At 35.9% G+C, this 25,163-nt stretch overlaps 1 protein-coding gene across 2 annotated transcripts in view; it reads right to left on the bottom strand.

Annotated features, from left to right (window-relative positions):
• Positions 1-25,163, bottom strand: part of LOC121379996 (golgin subfamily A member 4-like) — a 104,420-nt gene that overhangs the window by 56,833 nt on the left and 22,424 nt on the right. For both annotated transcript variants that reach the window (XM_041508703.1, XM_041508704.1), the window contains exons 2-5: positions 7,352-7,432; positions 5,465-5,530; positions 2,014-2,165; positions 1,142-1,232 (exon numbers count right to left, since the gene is read on the bottom strand). In XM_041508703.1, coding sequence (XP_041364637.1) covers positions 1,142-1,232; positions 2,014-2,165; positions 5,465-5,530; positions 7,352-7,432 — 390 coding nt within the window. The remainder of the gene's footprint in view (positions 1-1,141; positions 1,233-2,013; positions 2,166-5,464; positions 5,531-7,351; positions 7,433-25,163) is intronic.

Here is a 25,163-nt window from a genome sequence, read left to right as displayed (position 1 = left end):
GACACAAACTGAACAAGCCAAACGTTAAAAGAATAACCACATCTTGTACAGCACTGCATACAATTAATACGTAACCTACTCTTTCATTCTTACAGATATACTGTTAAAAAGACACAAACTGAACAAGCCAAAAGTTAAAAGCGCTAAATTAGCCCCACAAAAGTTAAAATCCATACACGGTAAAATGTGATTTTATCGAGATAGATATTCCTATATATATATTTATATATCAGGAATCTCATAGTATCAGAATTTGTTAAGCGACTTTGTTTTGTTAAATTTCAGTGCAGGTTTCTTAAAAAACAAACCATTTATAGAATCAAAATATAGCACATGAAAACAAAACATTTCACTCTCTACAATACTGGACAAATTAAATATGTATTCCACATGGTAATAAAATTGACAAACCTTTTTTTATTAATGAGAATCAAACTCGAAAGAACAATCTTCACAGTCTATTTCTTTTATTAAATGGACGGTAAAAGTCAAAGGGCTAATTTATCAGCAGAACATTAACAAATTAATTGAAAGACATAAAATGCATGAGAAAATATATATAAAGCACATGCTGATCAAAAGTTGTTAGAGGGTTCTTTTAAAGTATTAATAAAATGTTTTCATTATAGTTGTGTTAAAGTTTGGTTATTTGTCATAACATGTTTTATACAAATATGCATAACCAAAGCTTTAACACAAACCAAAGACAAAATTTGCATTTTTATCATTTGTACATATTAATATAACAAATATTATTGTACAAATGTTATGAGCAATGGAATTTTGCAGTTTACACTATATTTATCCACCAAATTCTGCAGTTTACACTATAATTTATACACCAATTTGTGTCATATATTATTCTAATTTATTCTGTGCATACATATCTAAACTGCAACAGGGGTTTGATGTATTAAAGTTTTTCGTGAAATTTACTTCTGGCTTCTTGTTTTTGAAATACTGCCTATATTAAGCTAAAATTAACAAGTCAAATCTAAATGCTTATTGTGTGTTTTTAAAAAAATGTGTCCATAGAAACTATGTTTCCTTTAAAGTTTTTAGTAAAGATAATAGCCAAATCGAAATCAAACATGCATACATGTATGTTTTGGGGTTTTTAGTTTTTTTTACCAAAATATACCTGTACATTCTCCTTGTTGTTGAAAAGAGATTTCTTTCTTGGTTTTACCGATTTCAATTTGAGTGGAAATTCTATAAGTATGTCATGCCACCTAAAAAAAAGGAGAGAAAAGCAATTTATCCACATGTAATAATATTTAACTTTGTTCAACCCAAAAGAGTAATAAAAATAGGAAAACCAGGCCCCAACATCCAACTAGTGCCTGGACCATTGTCTAAGTATTCTCAGCTTGTCAAGGTGAGACAAAAATCAGTTAAGGAAAGGAAAATGTATGTATTACAGATTTAGTGGTGGAAATGTCTTATTACACTCCATTACATTATGCTAGGAAGATGTTGCAACAAATTTTCAGTCTTCATGCATCTCATCTGTATCTGTTGGGTCCTAAAGAGACAACTTGCCAGGTTTTGTGGATTTGCTGATTTTATAACATTTGTTACGTCGTCATAAAACAGGAATCTAGTCATACTGAATATGACTGTTTAAATGGTGTATGAGTGCATTACAATATTAATATAATATATCCCAGGGCCATACCCTCTGGTGGGTAGGGAAGGCAGTTGCCCCCCTGAGAATCTCACTTTTTTTTACTCCAAAAAATAGCATACACATCTCAGGGTTTAATTTGTATAGTGTTTCATTTGTTCATAAAAAGTAGTGCCCCCTTAGGATTTTGATTAAGGTATGGCTCTGTATGCAAAGATTATGCATGGAATTGATTAATTTGTAGTTATCAATGTAAAAAATAACGATATATGGCAACTGTAACTACACAGCACCTTTAAGCAGTGGCGAAACAATTAACCAGTATAACCTATGCAATCTGTTTGACTGACTCACTCAGAACTATCAGTTCAGGGAAGACAACTCACCACTGTATCTCCTCTTTTGAGTTTCCCTTAATGTAGTATGTTTTTTCAGATGTCACGATGGCTAGTGAATTCGAGTGTGAAGTAGATTTTTCTGCATCCAAAACATCTGTACATTTGTTCATGTCAATAACTCCTTGTGGAATGGTATCAGGCTAATAAAACAGAAAGAAAATAGTTGTTAAAACATTAAACAAAATCTGTTATCAACATAAACACATGTACATAAACTGTATGTACAAAACTGATTCTCATTTGGTTTATATACAGTGGTTACTTGTTTGTTGTTTAAATGTTTGACTAGCATGATCCACTTTATGTTCAGATTTTATAATTTTGAGTTACACTAGGCTCAGACTACCAACTGCCAGTAGAAAGTTAGCCAACCCAACAGTTGCGTTATAATGTCCCCAACTCCCGACTTACGACAGGTGTGCTCAGACTAACAACTAATGGGTTATACAGTGAAACCTGTTTAAACCGGACCTTGAACATACCGGAATCCTGTCAAAACCGGCCAAGTTCCATGGTCCCGAACTTTTTTTGCTATTTAAACCATGTATAAAAACCTGATAAAACCGGAACCTCTCAATTCCGAAAACCGGATTGATTTTTTGCTCAGAAATGTTAAATCCTTAATAAATTAACCTGAACAAACCGGCGTAGTGTAAATGAATGAAGAGTCAACTTCGCGTGAAAACACAACTTCCAGCTAACAAAGCCGACCGGAATTTCCACTGACCAACATCCGGTGTTACGTCACGGGTCACCGCTTTCTGCGGTCTCAGCCCAGAATAATTAATGCTTGATTGTTTCCAATTGTACTGTCTGAAACTGTCGACTTCTTTTCACCTTCAAACACATGCCCGCTACTCACGCCTTACGGTTTCCGCCTTTGATTTGGTCAATGCAATTTAACATTGAAATACAGGCACAGTTAGAGTAAAATGATAGAAAAAACTAAACTTCAAGTAAAATGTACACACGTGACATAATATTTTATACACTGAATAAACACTAATAGGGAATTTTATCATTTCTGCAATAGAAACAAGAGATACACACAGTGAATTTTGCTACACTTTACTAAATTAGGAGAAAAAAAATGTCACGGCCACCACAGGCGTGTAGAATTATCTTTGAAGGTAAAATTTGACTTGATTAAAGATTCACAATCGCTACCAAAATTAAGTCAAAAGGATTTGGCAGCAAAGTATGGAATTGGCATTTCTACTGTATCAGACATTTTAAAGAAGAAGACCGATTATATTCAAGAATATGAAAGTAACTCTAGTGCCAAGAAAACGCGGTTCAAAACAAGCTGCAAATATGACAAACTCAACGAACTGACATGGAAATGGTTTCAGCATGCACGAGCAAAGCATATCCCTATATCCGGACCAATCATTCAAGAAAAAGCTTTGAAATTTTCATCTGATCTGTCGATTCATGATTTTAAGGCATCTAACGGGTGGCTAGAAAGCTGGAAGTCGCATTTTTCAATTCGACATTTCAAGGTCAGCGGTGAAAGGGCCGGTATAGATAGCAACGTGGTTGACGATTATAGAGAGAGAATTCCGGACATTGTTTCCAGTTATGAGCCGGAAAATATATTTAACTGTGACGAAACCGGTCTTTACTGGCGTGCTTTACCCGACAAGACCCAGTCTGCTAAAGGCGAGTCGACCAAGGGAATAAAAAACTCAAAAGAAAGGTTAACTGTTATGTTGGCTTGTAGCGCCACTGGAGAAAAGTTGAAGGCACTCGTCATCGGGAAAGCAGCGCGACCGAGATGCTTCAAAAATGTGAACATTAACCAGCTTCCTGTGATTTGGGAATCAAACCGTAAGGCATGGATGAATGGAAAGTTGTTTGAAAAATGGATTAAAAATGTGAACATACAAATGAAAAAACAGGGCAGAAAGATCTCGATGTTTCTGGATAATGCGACTTCTCATGCCCAAATTGAGCTTTCAAACGTAACACTGAAGTTTCTGCCACCCAACACAACGTCGGTGCTCCAACCTTTAGATCAAGGCATTATCCGTGCGTTCAAAGCCAGATACAGGAAACACCTGTTAAGAAACTTAATGGTTAAAATTGACACTGCTGACTCTGTGTCACAGTTATGTAAGGAAGTGACAGTACTGGATGCGGTACATTGGATATCGAGCGCATGGAAGGAGACACTGTCAGAAACCATATCGAAGTGCTTTCGGGCATCTGGCTTTCCGGCATCTGGCTTTCCAACCTCAACATCGACAAATATGGATTCCACTGATAATGATGATGATGACGACGGCAACGATGATGACGACATTCTCCTTTTACAACTGGTCAACGAACATCGGATGAATGTCGATCTGACCACTATTGCGACATTTGACGACCATTTGCCTATCGAGGATACAAGTGATGATTGGGAAAATGAACTTCTGAATGAATTCAGAAAATCAGAGGAATGTGATAAGAGCCCAAGTGATGACGAGAGTGAAAGTTGTTCCGATGAAAGTTTGCAACCCAACGGTTGTGAAATGTCGCACAATGATGCACTGGTTATGATTAAAAAACTTAGAAATTTTGCTCTTGCAAAGGATGAATGCTATTTAGAACACATTCTGAAACTTGAATCAATGTCTATGAAGATTGTCCTCAAAAGCAAATCAGAAGCAAAACAACAAACTGTGGACTTGTTTTTTAAACGTTGATCGGGTCCATGTTTTTGGTGAAAATCATGCAAGGTTTCGATAAAAACTAAATTATACTGAAACTTGTTTTGTTTTATTTTTTGTTTTGTTTTAAAGTTAGTTCACAAATATATATATAACAAAATAGGGATACGGCGAGATGATTACCCCTTAATGCCTTTACCACATTCAGATTCATTTGGCAATTCTCGGACATGTTCGTTTTTAGCTACGAACATATCAGAGAATTTACGAAAGAAAGTTCTAGATCCATGGCAAAAGAAACTTGTGGAAACAAACAATGCATTAATAATTAGTAAATATTGCAGCACAATGTTATCATTAACTAAATAAATGATTATATAACTGTATGTTACAAAACAGGTTTATTGGATCAATCAAATCATTCTCGGGTAATTCGTTGCAAATTGCACGTCAAGGGCAATAACTCTGTTTTATAAAAACACGACCCTCTAAACACCGGATCCTGTCTAAACCGGATAAATATTACGTCACCGACGTCATCCGGTTTAGACAGGTTTCACTGTACAATGAGAATAGAGTTGTAAGAGCACTTAGACTAACAACTGGACAGTCGTAAAAAAAACAAAGTCGTGTAGGTAGTATGAACCTAGCATTATTCAACTTTGATTATAGGGTCCAGCAGTTTTATATTAGCAGGTTACATTTGAATTGTGGAATGTTAACAATTTGTATCCCATTTAACTGCAGGGAAAATGTTGGTATTTAATAATAAAGTAACTTACATTTTCATCCACAGAGAATGTTAACTCGGCATCATCATATAAAACAAAGAACCTCCTCTGCCAACGCTGAAACAAAAACAAGAATTCTGCATCATACAAAACAAAGAAACTCCTCTGCCAACGCTGAAACAAAAACAAGAATTCTGCATCATACAAAACAAAGAACCTCCTCTGCCAACGCTGAAACAAAAACAAGAATTCTGCATCATACAAAACAAAGAACCTCCTCTGCCAACGCTGAAACAAAAACAAGAATTCTGCATCATACAAAACAAAGAAACTCCTCTGCCAACGCTGAAACAAAAACAAGAATTCTGCATCATATAAAACAAAGAAACTCCTCTGCCAAGGCTGAAACAAAAACAAGAATTCTGCATCATACAAAACAAAGAACCTCCTCTGCCAACGCTGAAACAAAAACAAGAATTCTGCATCATACAAAACAAAGAAACTCCTCTGCCAACGCTGAAACAAAAACAAGAATTCTGCAGAATTATAAGTATCACCTACCATAAATATGTTTGTAAGAAACTGAACTAAATGTGAAACTTTAACGTTAAATTTTAATGCACTGTCACGAAAATACTGTAAATCCTGAAATTAACGCGTCCTTAAATTAATGGAAGTGACGGTGGGCAGACTAAAATGCAACATATAATTAATGCGAGTAGCCTCCCTACGAGTATGAAATATTACTTTCCTAATAACACATGACTGTGTACTTTTCGGTTAAATCCGAGTTACAGGTGTCTTCAATAAGATCAACTCACTAACATGTCAATTAACCTGTTTAGTCCCTAGTGTTTTTGGTGAGATCAACTCAAAGCAGGTTTTTGCAGCAATGATTTACCTAACATGTATAATTACTTAAATTTCGCTAAACATTAACATGCATGTACCATTACAACTGTATATTCCTAAGATATGCCTACAAAGTTGCAGCCAACGAACAGTAAACACAAGGAATAGTCTACCTCAGGATTAGTGTGCTGAAATCTATTTATGTATGATGAAAGGTGTCGGTTTTTGCTGGACTATTAGACAATTAGTCTGTCTTGCCTATATGATGCATTGTGCTCCAGTTATTTTATAAATGTATTATAATTTCAGTCTGTTTTAATAGTGTGTAACACATAGTTTGCTGGACAAAACATAGAAATAAATGCGTCGTGTTATTAATTGTGAATAACACAAACTCACATTTTTCGCATTAATATTATGATCGCATTAATTTCAGGATCTACAGTAATACCTACAGGTATCTGGGGTGGGATTTAGCTCAGTTGGTTGAGCGCTCGCTTGAGGTGCTTACATCGCAGGATCGAACCACCTCAGTGGATCCGTTCAACTGACTGGGTTTTTTCTCGTTCCAACCAGTGCACCACAACAAATCAAAGGCTGTGGTATGTGCTTTCCTGTCTGTTGGAAAGTGCATATACAAGATCCCTTGCTGCAGTAAGAATTACCAAATGTTTGACATCCAATAGCCGATGATTAATAAATCAATGTGCTCCAGTGGTGTCGTTAAACAAAACAAACTTTTAAACCTACAGGTATCTCACCTTTTTATTTCATAAAGGTGTGACAACAAAGACATTTACTCAAATGTACATGTTATAATTATATAGATACATTTTCTGACATAAAAAAACAACAACAACAACAAAACAAAACAACCTAAAGCCTAAACTAACTGAATTCACTTCAACAGTACTCACAGTCCTGGAATGAAAATGTCTAAATCTAAGCGTATTTCCCCTCCACATAACAGCTATAAAAAAAACCCTGTAATAATGATGGTGAACACTCTAGTAAGATTAGTGTAGAATTCGTCTTAAATTCCTGGACACGTTCTAGCACTTAAAATACATTGTAACATCAACTTACTCTTGTTCTGTCCAAGGGGTTGGCAAAGTCGAAGTCGGGAGACACAAACAGGTAACCACATTTTGAGATTTTCCTCGACGCCTGTAAAACAAAACAATTTTCCAAGTAAATTCTGCATTTTCAAATACAATATTTTATATACTCCCAACATTCTTTCGACCTTAAAATTATGTTCCATCATCCATGTTAGGAATTAAAGAGTTCATTCAATTAAAATAACTACTGAGGCCAAGCAGCTACAAAACACTTTGCATTGGCAATCATTTTACTAGTACATGTACACGCTCAATTAGATGATTACTAAAACATACAATATAAAATAAGGAGTTACTGGTTATATATCTGAAACATTACATGAGCGTAGGAAGGTGACAAAGGGGGGGGGGGGGGGAGGGCATACTTTATATTTACATACTTTTACACTATTATAAAGCAAATATAAAGCAATATGATGGGTTCCAATTTTTAATCATATTGTCTACTTATTATAACATGACTGCCATGACATCAAAACACTTTACTTTGTCAACATATATTGCATGCAGCTGACCAGTGTGTTCATATATTAGCAAAATTCTCAGTAATATTTTGTTTTGCTTTTTGGTTTTACATGTAGCTGGATGTCAAAATTGTTTGTTTGGGGTTTTGTTTTGTTTTTTGGGGGGGGGGTTGTTGTTTTTCTCGTTATTGCTTTTCATTTTTGAGGTATAATGAGGTTGTGGTTGGGAGAGAGACTCGGGGATGTGATGTGGGTAAAAATGTGCTGTTATTACATTTTGACATTGCCATATATGATAACATTAGTTATTACATTTTTACTTGCTTTTCCTAACATAAAGCCATAACAGAAAATCTATGGGTAATTAATAACAACCATCAAACCGACTTGGACGTTAGACTAACCGATTACAAGTTCTAGTGACATTTGTTTGTTTAAACGTGACTGACAAGTTAACATAAAACCTTCCATTCAATATTTCTACTATCTGCATAATAAAAAATATTTGGTAGTAAAGTTACCAAAATAGAACAACTTCAATAACAAGTTGTGACGCATGTCAGTCAAGGATGTCATATATCACCAAAATAAATAACCAAGCAAAGCTTACATGTACCCTAGTATAAAATATTTGAAAGGAAAGTTTAAAGACACTTCAGCATATTGTTTAATCAGCAGATATTATTATTAATTGTTTAAAGTTAAAGTTTGTTTTGTTTAATGAAACTACCAGAGCACATTGACTTAGTAATCAGCAGCTATTGGATCTCAAACATTTGTTTATTTTTACATATAGTCTTAGAAAGGAAACCTGCTACTTTTTTCCTTTAGTAGCAAGGGATCTTTTATATGCACCATCCCAGAAAGAATAGCACATACCATGGCCTTTGATATATCAGTTGTGGTGCACTGGCTGGAGCGAAAAATAGACCAATGGGGATCGATCCCAAACCGACCACACATCAAGCAAGCACTTTACCACAGGGCTTTGTTCCAGCCCCCCTAATTGTTTAAAGAGATACTCGGATAAGGCTTTTGTGCTGCTATGCATATTTCACGATATTTAATGTACTGGGGCCTAATTCACTAAACTCTCGCAGTGCAATGCTAAAAGACTTACAAAGAGGAAGCTTTGTTGTCTAGCAGAGCCTAAGAGACCTTTGTGAATTAGGCCCCAGGTATATTAATTTAATAAATGGCAAAAATGTCAAGGCTACCGTATTATATATGATGGGTGTAGCCATTTTGCTTCATTCCGCTGAATCCGCCCTCTTGTAAGCAGGTAATTATATAATATTTAATACATCACTTCAGGTGTTAAGTCTTACAATTGAAGAATGAGCGTACCGGTCTGTTGATTTTCGCAGAAATATGAAACAGACATGTCTTAAAATGTTTTATAATATCCATCCCATTAAGCTAGAAATATAAGTTTACATTAGATGAGATCTATTAGCTGTAGTAGAATGGCTGAACTAAAACTCTGAATGGGTCGGTCTGTTAAGGAGATGCAATCATACAACTCACATGACTGCTTAGAACAGTACTACGTGTCTAAGATTTATCATACTCCAGAGCTGTCTCATACTCCATAGCGAGAGTGAGAGTGGGAGTGATAGTATGAGTGAGAGAGAGAGAGAGAAGAGAGAGAAAGAAGAGAAAGATAGAGAAAGAGAGAGAGAGAGAGAGAGAGAGAGAGAGAGAGAGAGAGTGGTGAGTATGAGAGAAAGAGAGTGTGGTGAGTATGAGAGAGAGAGAGAGAGAGAGAGAGAGAGAGAGAGAGAGAGAGAGAGAGAGAGAGGCAGGGTGAGTGAGAGAGTGAGAAAGAGACAGAGTGGGGCTGCGTGGGAGGAGAGAAGTGGGAGGTATGGAGGTATAGAAAGGGAGAGTTAAAAAGTTAAAGTTTGTTTTGTTTCACAGCACCACTAGAGCACATAGATTTATTAAACATCAGCTACTGCATGTAAAATATTTGGTACTTTTGACATATATAGTTTTAGACAGGAAATCCACTAAATGTTTCTATTAGTAGCAAAGAATCTATTATGTGCACCATCCACAGCCTTTGATATACCGGTCTGGTGCCCAATGAGCCCATAATGGGAATTGATCCCAGAATGATCATGCATTAAGTGAGCACTTTACCACTGGGCTACATCACACCTCAGAAAGGGAAAGACTGGGGCAGAAATAAAGAGACATGAACACAAGAGAAATTTGCTGACTTGACATGGGCTACTGTTGCCAAAAAAATACAAAAACATTTTTAAATGCACTTTCCAACAGACAGAACAGTACATACTACGGCTTTTAATGCATTAGTTCAAGTGGTTGAAAACTTTACGTTTATTGAGGCCAATGGATCCTGTGATCCATTGTACTTCAGGTAAATGATCTACCAGTGAGATATATCATGCACCCCACCCAAATGATCTACCAGCGAGATATATCCTGCACCCACCCCCAAATGATCTACCAGCGAGATATATCCTGCACCCACCCCCAAATGATCTACCAGCGAGATATATCCTGCACCACCCCCAAATGATCTACCAGTGAGACATATTCTGCACCCACCCCCAAATGATCTTCCAGTGAGATATATCCTGCACCCCCCCCCCCCCCCAAATGATCTACCGGTGAGATATATCATGCACCCCCCAATGATCTTCCAGTGAGATATATCCTGCACCCCCCCAAATGATCTTCCAGTGAGATATATCCTGCACCCCCCCAAATGATCTACCAGCAAGATATATCATGCACCCCTCCAAATGATCTACCAGCGAGATATATCACTCACCCCCCCCCCCAAATGATCTACCAGTGAGATATATCCTGCACCCCCTCCCAATGATCTTCCAGTGAGATATATCCTGCACCCCACCCCAAATGATCTACCAGCGAGATATATCCTGCACCCCCCCCAAATGATATTACAGCGAGATATATCCTGCACCCCCCCAAATGATCTACCAGTGAGATATATCCTGCACCCACCCCCAAATGATCTTCCAGTGAGATATATCCTGCACCCCCCCCCCCCAAATGATCTACCGGTGAGTTATATCATGTACCCCCCCCAAATGATCTACCGGTGAGATATATCATGCACCCCCCCCTGCAAATGATCTACCGGTGAGATATATCATGCACCTCCCCCAAATGATCTACCAGCGAGATATATCATGCACCCCCCTGCAAATGATCTACCGGTGAGATATATCATGCACCCCCCCCAAATGATCTACCAGCAAGATATATCATGCACCCCCCAAATGATCTACCAGCGAGATATATTACGCACCCCCCCCAAATGATCTACCAGTGAGATATATCCTGCACCCACCCCCAAATGATCTACCAGCGAGATATATCATGCACACCCCCCCCCCCCCCAATGATCTACCGGTGAGATATATCATGCACCCACCCCCAAACATAGAGAGATTATATTAATCATTTTGTGGGGTTATTTATGGATATTGTAAGTCAGACTGACAACACCAGTACATTTTAACATATAGTGGTTTGTGGCATTTTGTTGTTTTATACTACTGTTGTACATGTATATCAAAATATGGCCACAAAAATGGAAACAATTTTATTTTTTAAAATAACAAAACAAGAGTTTCAGTCAGGTACATGATATGCCCGTCAAAAGTAGTTCCTTGCATGGTGACCTAGTTACGATATGCAACACATCACCATCCCAAGTTTACTTGCATGCAAGGTTTGATAATCCTAATATGACTTGATAAGGAAGATATTGCCTGGACAAGGATTTCCTTTAATCAAGGATTGTCTGTTACTTTTTTTTATGTTCACTGGGGTATGAAAAAAAAAAAATCATCCGCAAACATAAGTTTGCGAATGATTTTTTTTTGTTCATACCCAGATGAACATAAAAGAAATAACAGACAATGCTTATAATTAAATTTGAATCATACAAGTAAGTTTGCTAATAATAACACTGAAACTATTTATTTTATTTCTGGTCCATAAACAATAGCACTCAGTAAGACAAGTTGCTCATATACATGTAAAATGACATCATGAGGTATGACGTTCCCTGACGACGTAATATATACGTTCATCGAAATGAACAAACTCCCGTTGCTTTGTCTTGACCAATGGGATGACGTTATGTTGTAATGAATGTCACGAAAATTTAATTACTGTGCAGTAATGTGTGAAAAGTAGGTTGCAATGACCTAGTTAGGGTATGCAACACATCACACACTGCCATCCTCAGTTGTACTTTGTGCAAGGTTTGATGATCCTATATATGAACTGATAAGAAAGATATGCTCCGGACGGATAGACGAAATGGACAACACCATACCATAATACAACCTATCAAAGACAGGCATATAACACACACACACACACACACACACACACACACCCAAAAACCAAACAAACAGAAAAACAAAACAAAAACACAAACCCCCCACAGGCTAAGGTATTATTGAACTTGGAATGTGCTGTGACCAAACGCATTAAGAGTTAAGGAAAACCAGAGTAAACATACAGCTTATAATAAACATGGCAAAAGCAATAAATATCTGATTACAGAGAATCAAGTGTGTTCAGTACAAGTGACCTGTTTCAGTACAAGTGACCTGTTTCAGTACAAGTGACCTGTTTCAGAATAAACTATTTACACCTGATTTAAATAATGACTACATGTGTCATCATTTTTCTCTCAAATCAAAAACACTTCCTGCTATAATTTAATAATATTAACATTAGAAAATTCTGTCAAGATCAAACAAGACTTTTAGTTAGTAATAAACCCTTTTTGAGAGAAGCTGAGTTCCATCTACATAGGCAAAACATAGTGATAAACAAACCACTATGAAAATATTTTTTGGAAAGTTAACTTTATTCACACAAAAAAAGAAGTGACTATGAATTTTTAAATTATAAATTAATTATAACATAATTTACCATAATTTAAATAATTTATTTTTAACCAGAATACTTTATATCATACTAATAAAAGTACATGTGTGAAAAAAGTAAAATGTATGTGACAACATGTGTGTATCTTTGTGTTTATGTACATGTGTACAATATTTATGCACGTTATCAGGGTCTACTGTACATGAATATTACATTATTTACTGGACCTTTATTCTAGTATGTATGTTTTTTTATTGTACATGTATATGTATGATTTTATTTACTCTGTATGTCTGTGTGTGCGTGTGTGTGTGCGTGTGTGTGCATATGTGTATGTGGAAATATATGTATATCATTTACTGTACATGTGTATGCACATCATTTACATTACTTAAGTTATATTATGTATGTTATCTAATGTACATGTTTATGTTACTATGTACATTTGTTTATATGTTATTTGCTATACATGTTCGTTATTTACATGTGTGCCTCATATATCACCGTTTACAAATGATTTCATGTTTTCTGTCAAAAATGATTTACATCCTACTGAGATAAGCCTACTATCATATCACACGAGTTCTGCCTCTGTGAGTGTGATATGAAATTGCACACTTCCTAAGATAAGCTATCAATCATTTTTGACAGAAAATAGGAAATTTCCTGTGCATTATACAGCTTTATGGATTTACCTTTATTCTCAAAAGCCATATACAAATGTACTAATACCACTGACACTGACTTTTATGACATATGATGTAACACTACACTAGTTTATTATGAGCATTTGAAGTACGGTATATAACATTTTCCCTAGTGTACCTGTACACATATACAGTGAAACTCCTCTAAACCGAACACCCTCAGAACCAAGTAAAAAGTCTGGTTTTAAGAGGTATCTGGTTTAGAGAGGTTCTCTTTTGTACAGATATTTAAAAAAGAGACCCTGAAATATGTCCGGTTTTGAGGGGATTCCAGTTTATAGAGGGTCCGGTTTTGAGAGGTTTTGAGAGGTTTCACTGTGCATGTATTTTAAACATGTATGTCAGAATTATTATTAATGGATACTAATTCATTGTTTTATTTTTCCTCAACTATGTGAGTGCATTTTTGTGTAGATGTTGACATAAATGAAAAAGTTAACAAGGTCACATATTAATCAAATTAACAATTGCTTGCCACTTGTATTTTTTTTATCAGCAGTTTGATTAGGTTTTAGAGCAGAAACATTGTCAATTGTTTATGAAAATGAAACAATGGTGAATTTTTTTTTTTATAACACAAACAAAAGTGCATGTAGCCTACTGTTTGTAAAGAACAAACCACTATAAATTGCTGACTGTCATTTTTTTTTTTAAACCATGACATGTTTATTTTTTCAGGAGTCAAGTGCAACAGTGATTAATACTTTTTTCAAGTGAGAAGGTGTTTATCTTTACTGTGATGGTTAACATATATTTCACACGATACATGTACTTATAACATTTATAATGTCTGAGCAATACAAGCGATCTTGGACAAAAAAATGCACTTAAACAAACTTTGCTGGATTTTGAAACATAAAGCGATACTGTCAAACAAAAAAATTATACCTCAGCACAATGAGTTTGCTTTGTTTAACGACACCACTAGAGCACACTGATTTATTAATCATCGGCTATTGAACATCAAACATTTGGTAATTTTAACTTGTAGTCTTAAGAGGAAGCCCGCTACATTTTTCCATTAGCAGCATGGAATCTTTTATAAATGCACATTCCCACAGACAGCACAGCACATACCACAACCTTTAATATACCAGTTGTGGGGCACTGTTTTTTAAAGTCTTGATCAAGAGAAAAAAAAAGGAAACTTGCTGCTGTTAAGTAGGCTAATCCTACTTTAAAAGCAGAAAGGGATCTATTATATGAACTTTAGACAGGAGAGTACATTGCCTTTGATATACCAATCATGGGTCACTGTGTTTTTTCCATGTCTTGGTCAAGAAAGAGAGAAAGAAAAAAAAAAGAGGAGAGAAATCTTGCTGCTGCCACAAAGGCCACTCCTACTTAATAAGCAGCAAAGGATTTTTTGTGCATTTTCCCACAGATAGGACAGTACATACCACGATCTTTGATGTACCAGTTGTGGTTGCATTGGTTAAACAAAAAAAAACCCACCAAGTTCATTGAGAGGAAAAAACCTCAAGTTCATTGAGAATGATTATCCTATGACCCATATATCACACGTGAGCCAAGTGCTCTACTAATGAGCTACAGTGAGACCCTCTAAACCAGACACTCATGGGATCAAGTAAAAAAAAATCAGTTTTCAATGGGTATCCGATTTACAGGTGTTATGTTTCATACTGATATTTAAAAAAGGACAGTGAAAAAAGCCTGGTTATGAGGGAATTCAAGTTTAGAGAGGGTTCAGTTTTGAGGGGTTTCTCTGTATATCCATCCCACTTCTTGTTCAAGTAACAGTTATTTTTTAATACTAAAATCCAGAATTCTATATTAAAAAATCAGTTTTCACCTGTTTTCTGTATGTAATTTACTTTATGCAAAGATACGTGTATTCACACTTAACAAAGCATTGGATCAATGGACTGACAAAGATGGAAAAATATTATCTCAACATTTTATTACATGCTATCCTCACATCATTATTTACATAAAATGAAATACGTGTTTCTATAATACATACAGTATTCACCATGAAAAACACCTGAACCATTCGCACTATTTGTACACACCTAAATCTTTCAAAACATGTGAAAACTAAATTATGTGATAAGTAATGTTGCCCCAAGCAATAGTAACCTGAATAAACAACACATTAACATATATGTGCTAATAAATGTTGTTCTGTCAATGGCTTGATATAGATGAGCAACTACGATTCATACTATATACTTAAATTTAATGTTAGGTGTGAAGAAAAATACAGCCCTGTTGTATAAGGAAGGAAATGTTTTATTTAATGACGCACTCAATACATTTTATTTATCATTATATGGCGTCGGACATATGGTTAAGGACCACACAGATATTGAGAGAGGAAACCTGCTGTAACCACTTTCTGGGCTACTGTTCAATTAGCAGTAAGGGATCTTTTATATGCATCATACTACAGACAGGATAGTACATACCATGGCCTTTGTTACACCAATTGTGGAGCACTGGCTGAAACGAGAAATAGCCCAATGGGCCCACTGACGGGGATCGATCCCAAACCGACTTTATTAACAAGTGCCCGAGTAAATTGTTGATCAACCTACCAGACTCATTTTAGTGCTCAAGTCCACCAACGGCAATTGATCCTAGAGTGATTACGTATCAGGCAAGTGCTGTACCACTGAGCTATGTCTTGCCCCTTTCCAGTTGTATAAAGGCATATAATGAACATGAAAATAAAAGAACACTGATGCTTAACTCAAAAGAAGATAGCTGTACTCAGTATAAATGTATTGTCATATAGAAAGAAAGAAAGAAATGTTTTATTTAACGACGCACTCAACACATTTTATTTACGGTTATATGGCGTCAGACATATGGTTAAGGACCACACAGATTTTGAGAGGAAACCCGCTGTCGCCACTCACTCAAAGTTTGGAGTCGGTATCTGGATTAAAAAACCCATGCCTCGACTGGGATCCGAACCCAGTACCTACCAGCCTGTAAACCGATGGCCTAACCACGACGCCACCGAGGCCAGTGTATTGTCATATAGATGTAGATCAGCTAAAACTACTTAAAACACAAAAGTAGTATGTTGTCTTGTGTGCAATTTATGTTGAAATTAAAATACCAAAATGTATCCTATATTGGTTATATGTGACCAACCAGTGTTCGAGATTAACGGTATCACGATATCCCGGGGATACCAGAATTTAATTTTGGATACCAGACTTCGAGAACCCAGTATTTTGATTTTGAAATGTTAATATCCAACTGGGATACTGGCCAAAATGTTTAATCTCGAACACTGCCAACAGCAAATGTAAAATGAACATGATGTTTATAAACAGAAAGCCATTTTGCAGACATTCATCCATGGATATTATAATTTTATCTAGTACTTTAAATCTTAAAATAAAATCAAACTATATGTAAAGTTGTATGTAAAAATGAGACAGTAATTTAAAGTCAAGATATACAGAACTTCATTTCCATCATGTCCATGGTCCATTCCTGCAATCCAGATCACTCCATTACCATTATAGGGGTGGGGATCTAGCTTAGTTAGTGAAGCACTCCCCTAACATTCTTGCATGAAAAGATTGAACCCCCTTGGTGGACTCATTCTTTGACTGTTTTTTTCTTCTTTTCTATACCAACCAATGCTCCATGACTAGTATATCAAACGCCAGGGTATATGCTGTCAGGTCTGTTGGAAAGTGCATATAATGGAAAATTTGTAACAGGTTTCCTCTAAGACGACATGTTATAATTATTAATGTCCCATAGCCAATGATTAATAAATGAATGTGTTCTAGTGGTGTCGTTAAATAAAATAAACTTTCAACTTTCCATTACCCATGTTAGTTATTATCAATTGTGAGGATGCACTAACAGTTTGTTACAGTCACAGTACATATACATGACATGATCAGTTTTCTATTATAACTGATTACTGGAACATTACTAAAAAAAAAAAAAAAAAAAATTTTTTATTCTATATAATAATTATGTTTTGAGACTTTAGTGTCAATATTACACAACTAACAGATGTCTGTTAAATGTAAGATTTCTCTAGTCAATATGTATGTATGCATTATTATAATAGTATAGTACTTAGTATATATGTATTTTCTTTTCCAGTATTTCAATGTATTGTTGAGGGCCAAGTGGAAGATTAGCTTGTGCTAAACCTGTCACCCTCATTAAATAAAGTTATTATTATTATTATTATTATTATGTTAACCGGCCTCGGTGGTGTCGTGTTTAAGCCATCGGACATAAAGCCTAGTAGGCATTGGGTTCACAGCCCGATCCCGGCTCCCACCCAGAGTGAGTTTTAACGACTCAATGGGTAGGTACACTACACCCTCTTCTCTCTCACTAAACCACTAACAATTAACAACTAACCCCCTGTCCCGGACAGACAGCCCGTCCAGATAGCTGAGGTGTATACCCAGGACAGCATGCTTGAACTTTAATTGGATATAAGCAAGAAAGTAAGTTGAAATATTAAGTTAGTAATCCAACCCTATCAGACAGCCACCTGTGCAAGCAGTTACCTATTTGACCTTCTTGTTTATAAGACTATACCACTTGGATAGGTGACCACTTGATGGAGATGTCATACAGCGTTGACCCCATGATCTCTTTAAGTACATATATTTGCCATCTTTATAGCCAACAGCCAAAGAACAATGGCTATATACAAATGAATGGCTATGTCACTGCAATATATCAAAGCAAACTATGGCCTGGATATAACTACACCAGCTTCCTGCCAATGTGTGAACTGGTGTCAATAGGCCTGTGTTTCAAACAAGGGCTCATTCACACTATTTCGCAGTCACTCGGTGCAGAGGGATACAGATTACCAGGAATGCCAACAACCTCTGCAAAGAATGGTGTGCATGCACAAACAACTGCTACGACACAATCCAAAACCTAAATATGATAGTCAACAGAATGACAATCATTATGCATGGACCATCATAAGCTCTGATACATTTATATATACGTACATATAAGTTGTAATAACATGACGCTGTGAAATGTATAACAATGAATTATAATAATTAGTGGATGAATGTCTGTATGTGCCTTGTAATGTGTAATTAATGTTATGAAAAAAAAAATTATAATTTGAAAAAGTGAATGTTTGCCTTTTTACTGTGGACTGACATTGTGATATGATGTTCAGGACTACTATCACCTATGTTTTTGGGAACAATGCATAATTTCAACTGCAAAAAAAAAAGGAAGCTGAGAAATGATATGATATGGTTATAATATATAAGGCTGTACATGAATGGCAATTAAAAAAATAATCAGGCACCATAAAAGCAACTGCCCCCAACACTCCCTCTAGCTACATATAAGTACAGTTGAATCCCATTGGCTTGAACCCTGTCGGTGCTCAAGAAAGTGTTCAACCCATCGGGTACTTCGACCTAACCATCCAATCAAAAAAATGTTAGTGTAACTCAGGACTTCGTTTTTGGTTCAAGCGTTGCAGTGTATTCAACCCAACAAGATTTCATTTATGTTCCTCTAGAGTCTGTACACATATACATTATAATTTTATAGCAAAACTATGCAAAAAACAAAATCAGTCTGCAAGTCTTCGCTTTAAGCAAAATCAAGGCAAGCTGAAGAGCATTCTCCAGAAATACATGTAGTGATGGGTGACCAATCTCATGAAGTTTGAAATAAAATGTATTAAAATTTGTATTACAAGTCAATCAGTTTATGACTGTCTTAAAACTTTCCAGGCGAGTGTTGAGGGGGCAGGGACTGATCATTCGCCTTTCCTGGCAAAGACTGGTCTATTGTAAGATGCACCACACATAATACCACCACCTACACATAATAACACCACCCACACATAATAACACCACCTACAACGCACGAGCGTCTGAGAAATAAGTTGAATTTTAGTCTATTTTTAGAAGGTATTTCAAAATTTCAAAGTCAAAGACTTATGTTTCACTCAATTGTAAATTTATCCAAATGTGTTACAGGTTTGTAGATTAACTAAAGTTGGTGTTAATTTTCACGGGTTGAAACTAGGGTCTATCACTTTAAAATAGTAATAGTGGTGTTTATTTAAACTTATTCAGTTTGAATCCTATTAGTTTTTGTGTTTCTTAAAGGGACATTCCTGAGTTTGCTGCATTGTAAGATGTTTCCGACTAATAAAATATTTCTACGATTAAATTTACATATTAAATATATTTTCTTGTTTAGGATATCAGTATCTGTATATTCAATGTGTTTCTGGTCGTCTTAATATTTGTAAGAAGCCCAAACTGGATTTTGTCTTTAAATACTTTTTGTACGTACAAAAACAAAATATTTTAAGAAATAAAATGAAATATAACCTAGTACAAATATTAGAACGATCAGAAACACGTTTAATATACAGCCACTAATATGCTATGCAGGAAAATATATTTGATATGTAATTACAATCTTTAAAAAGTATTTAAAAAGATAACATATTTAAAATTGCAGCAAACTCAGGAATGTCCATTTAAAAGTAACAAGTTTAGGCTTATTTTGACAGTCTAATTTTATTTTATATATATATACATAATATATATATTAAAATATTCATGTATTTTGGGGTTTTTTTGTTGTCCAGTATATTAATAATACAAAACAATGTCAATTTAATATGAGTATATGGTCAAACTGCTTTACTTTATCACTCCTTTTAAAGTAGTGAGCATTCAGTATCAATATGCAATAATAGAGGTAGCATGTAGTAAGGTACACTAAAGAGACATTCACATTTGGACACAATATGGCTAGATGTACTGTGAAACACTTATAACAGATGTAATATGTAACATTATATAACATGAAGATAAGTTCATTATACAAATACATGTACTACCCATAATACGGGACACTTAAAGTAGATACAATACGGTGATTTGCCAGGGAACATAAATGTTATCACTCACCAACACCTGCAATTGCCCACGGCAATCAGCAATGCCATGGAGTTTGTAATTCTCCACAGCACTTCTTTGCCTTTGAGTCTTCACTATATTCAGGGATTTTTCAATGGCATGGTTTTCTTTTTTGCCGTGGACATTTTCTTAATTGCAGAGGTTGCTCACTGGTGAAATGTAATACAGTGAAACCTGTCTAAACCGGATCACATCGGGGATCTAATATATATCAGATTTAGACAGGATCCGGTGTTTAGAGGGTCACATTTTAGAACTTACAAAATTCAGGACCATGAAACTTGGCTGGTTTGACAGGATTCCGATTTGTTCAGGGTCCGGTTTAGGCAGGGTTCACTGTATCTTATTGGGTGATTAGTAACCAATCGTCACCGGCCTCGGTGGCATCGTGGTTAGGCCATCGCTCTACAGGCTGGTAGGTACTGGGTTCAAACCCTGAGTGAGTACTCCGCAAGGCTCAATGGGTAGGTGTAAACCACTTGCACCGACCAGTGATCCATAACTGGTTCAACGAAGGCCATGGTTTGTGCTATCCTGCCTTGGGGAGCGCAAATAAAAGATCCCTTGCTGCCTGTCATAAAAGAGTAGCCTATGTGGCGACAGCGGGTTTCCTTTAAAAAAAATTTGGGTATGGCACTATGGAATTGAATATTTAAAATGTGTGCTGAATGCAATCACAGTCGACAGAGGGGGTATGGGGGCCTCCACCACAAAGAAAATTAAATCTGCAAAACATTCGAGTATGATGCCATACCCGTTTTACCCTCTGGCAAAAACCCTGACAGCCAATGCAAATTAGATTAAAACTGTAGATGTGTTTGGTGTTTTAACTAGTAAATATATTAAATCTGGGTGAACAATATAGTATCTTTGAAGAATATTATTACAAACTTTGTTTTTATTACTTAGGATCCTCATTTGTTAGCATCACTATAAAATGAATATTATTCATCAGTGAAATAACATTATGGAAGATGGCTCACAAGAAGGATGAAAGAAAATGGTTTAGTTGCATTTTGAACCATATAATTAGTACTAGCTGTTTGTAATTATAGGATTTTTTCTCTTTTTTAGGGGTGATTTACTGATGTATAATAATCACAAATAAGATTGCTTCGCTACGCTTTTATATTACTGATGACTGTTACACATCAATAGATTCTCCAAAATTAGAAACAGACAAGTTTCAATGTATGAAGTGACAGGTAGAGTAGTAGGGTAAATGGGCATATTGTTCTGGTTTATATATGTTTATATATATATATATATATATATATATATATATATATATATATATATATATTGTTAAAAAGTGTATGTTTTTCTCTACATGACAGGCTTGCTTATTATGCCAATTGAAGCATTTATTACGTTAAAAGACCACAAACCAAACTTCTCCAATAAACCCACCTGTAGACTAATAAACCCATCTAAACCGGAAATTGGCATAATAAGCAAAAAATTCTTAGAGAGAATCAACAGAAAGATTCTGAACACAACCAGAACAAACCAGTGGAGGAACACGTCAGACGTGATTAAGTGGTTTAAAGCAATATCCAATAAATCCAACTATTCTTTCATATGTTTCGACATATGCGATTTTTATCCGTCCATAACAGAAAATCTCGTGAAACAAGCCCTACAGTTCGCATCCAAATTCGATGATATTTCTAGCGATGAGATGGAAATAATATTACAAGCAAGAAATTCACTGCTATTTAACAACAGCAAGGCATGGTGCAAAAGAGGCAAACAATCACGGTTTGATGTAACTATGGGTAGTTACGATGGAGCAGAAATTTGCCAAATAGTCGGGCTCTTTCTTCTTTCAGAACTACAAGCCAAATACGGCAACAATATAGGACTATATCGCGACGATGGCCTAGCTGCATTCAATGAGTCACCGAGAACTATAGAGATAATCAAAAAAGATATTTGCAGAATATTTGCAAACCATAAACTCAAGATCACCATAGTCGCCAACAAAAAATCTGTAGATTACTTAGACGTAACTCTAGATCTTGAAAAGAGCTCAGTCAAACCCTATATGAAACCAAACAACACACCTTTATACATCCACAACAAGAGCAACCACCCTCCAAATATCATCCGCAGTATACCAAAAACAATAAATAAAAGGCTTTCTGATATATCTTCGAATGAGTGCATCTTTGAAGAAGCGAAACGCCCATATAAGGAAGCCTTACTCAAGAGCGGATATAACTATAACCTCAAATACACCCCAACAGCAGAAAACAACAGACGCAGAAACAACCGCAATAGAAACATCACCTGGTACAACCCACCATATAGCTCCAACGTGAAAACCAACGTATGTCACCAGTTTCTCAGATTACTCGATGAGTGCTTTCCCAAAAGCAACCCTCTCCACAAAATTATAAATCGAAACACCGTTAAAATTAGCTATAGCTGCATGCCTAATGTTGGGAAAATAATTTCAGCGCATAACAAAACTCTACTTCAACAACACAGAGACAAAGACGCCGTTCCCCCCCAGAGAATGCAACTGTAGACGAAGAGCTGAATGTCCACTTGAGGGCAAATGCTTGCAGAAAGGAGTAATATATCAAGCTACCGTTAATACTCGATAACAACAAGCAAGAAACATACGTTGGTTTGACCGAGAACACATTTAAGACGAGATATACTGCGCACACGAGCAGTTTTCAAAACGCAACACAGAAGAACGCAACAGCGCTAAGTCAGTACATTTGGACACTAAGGATAGATTCACCCCATACACCATTAAGTGGAAAATTTTATCCAAAGCAAAATCATACTCTCCAGCGAGCAAAAGATGTAACCTCTGCCTGAAGGAAAAACTGTTCATAATGTATAAACCTGAAACCAGCACACTAAACTCCAAGAATGAACTCGTATCAGCATGTCGACACAGACGCAAATACCTTCTGTGCGCATACCACACATCACCTATTATAGACCTGCATAGTGACGTAACCTCGACGTCACAGAGTCCATTACGTCATCAGCTTTCCGTTGACGGTTTAATTAAATCTACATCTGATGAGTGAGAGCAATAATTCAACTCTCTCACGAAACAAGCCTGTCATGTAGAGAAAAACATACACTTTTTAACAATATATCTGGCTCCCACACGGTTGAGCACTCTATAAAATAGCGTCTTTCAACTCGAAAACGACTACTATATATATATATATATATATATATATATATATATATATATATATATATATATATATATATATATATATATATATATATATATATATATATATATATATTATATATATATATATATATACACACACATATACACATATATACACACACACACACACACACACACACACACACACACACACATACATATATATATATATATATATATATATATATATTTATATATATATGTATATATAGCTGGGGTGGAAGGGGGAATGGTTTGGGCCTCCAGTGAGTGTGAGGCATAGGTCATACCACCCCACCACCAGTTTCCACAGACCTGAAACAATTGTTTTACAAAATAAGATAAGACATTCTGTATGCATTTTTCATTTCAAATTTGTTTAAAAGGTATCCCAGTAGTATAACTGAATTTGCACCTATCAAACACATTTATACATATGACAGTGAGTCACTGTTAATCCATATAGCTGGTATCATAAAGCATAAATAAATACAATTATGTGCAGTCTTTAACACACGCTCAATAGGCAGAATGATACAAAAGATATATTTTAACAGATAAACTTGTAGATATAAGCCGCTTGTCCACTTGTGTGAATGTGGTATGTATGTGGTGCGAACACAGAAATGGATAAGAACACATTTTGTTTATACATCCATAAATACGGCTACCAGTATGGTTTTGTATCAACTTGTGTGTCTTCGGACATGTTTCCATATACACCACTACATGATCCGGACTGCATTCCACACAGAATAAATGGACACAGTCTTATGTTATTTCATTGTGTGATATTTCAGCTCCATTAATATCCGTATACACAAAAGTGGACATGCAACTTTAGCCCATTTGGTATGTAAGTGTAACATGATAGATAACAATATTTTGTATAAGCAGCACAAACATTATAACAACTCTGATCTCATCTAAACATAAAAATATCTCTGGAATATTTTCATCATGTTTATTTGATGTTTCTCCCACACACATTTTTTTCTTCTTCTCGGCTTCAGATTTGCCAAGTGGCATTCTGACATAGCCCAGATGTTTTGACCAGTGCAGAGTTAAACATTGTTTACTAAGGTTTCAACAAATACTCTACAAGTCAACAACTGCTCTCTCCCTCTATGCACGCACAGCTTATTTAAATTCCACACAATTTTACCTTGCATTTAAACAAATCCCGCCAGCAAATCTGTGGTCAGCTGCTTCCTGTCTAACAACTCTAATGTTGAGAGTTCCATTTACTGTCCAAGAAACAACTGCACTGGTCAAAACTGAAGCCGAGAAGAAACATTTTGTGTGGGTTCCACTTATTACAAACCAACAACCAACCCTAATGCCATGGGTTCCACTTATTGCAGTCCAACAACCAACCCTAATGCCATGGGTTCCACTTATTGCAGTCCAACAACCAACCCTAATGCCATGGGTTCCACTTATTGCAGTCCAACAACCAACCCTAATGTCATGTGTTCCACTTACTGATTTATTGCAGTCCAACAACCAACCCTAATGCCATGGGTTCCATTTATTGATTTATTGCAGTCCAACAACCAACCCTAATGCCATG

The sequence above is a fragment of the Gigantopelta aegis genome, chromosome 8, assembly GCF_016097555.1.
Source record: "Gigantopelta aegis isolate Gae_Host chromosome 8, Gae_host_genome, whole genome shotgun sequence".
Classification (NCBI taxonomy): Eukaryota; Metazoa; Mollusca; class Gastropoda; order Neomphalida; family Peltospiridae; genus Gigantopelta; species Gigantopelta aegis.
The sequence above is the reverse complement of the archived record's forward strand: the minus strand, read 5'-3'. Positions and strand labels throughout refer to the sequence as shown.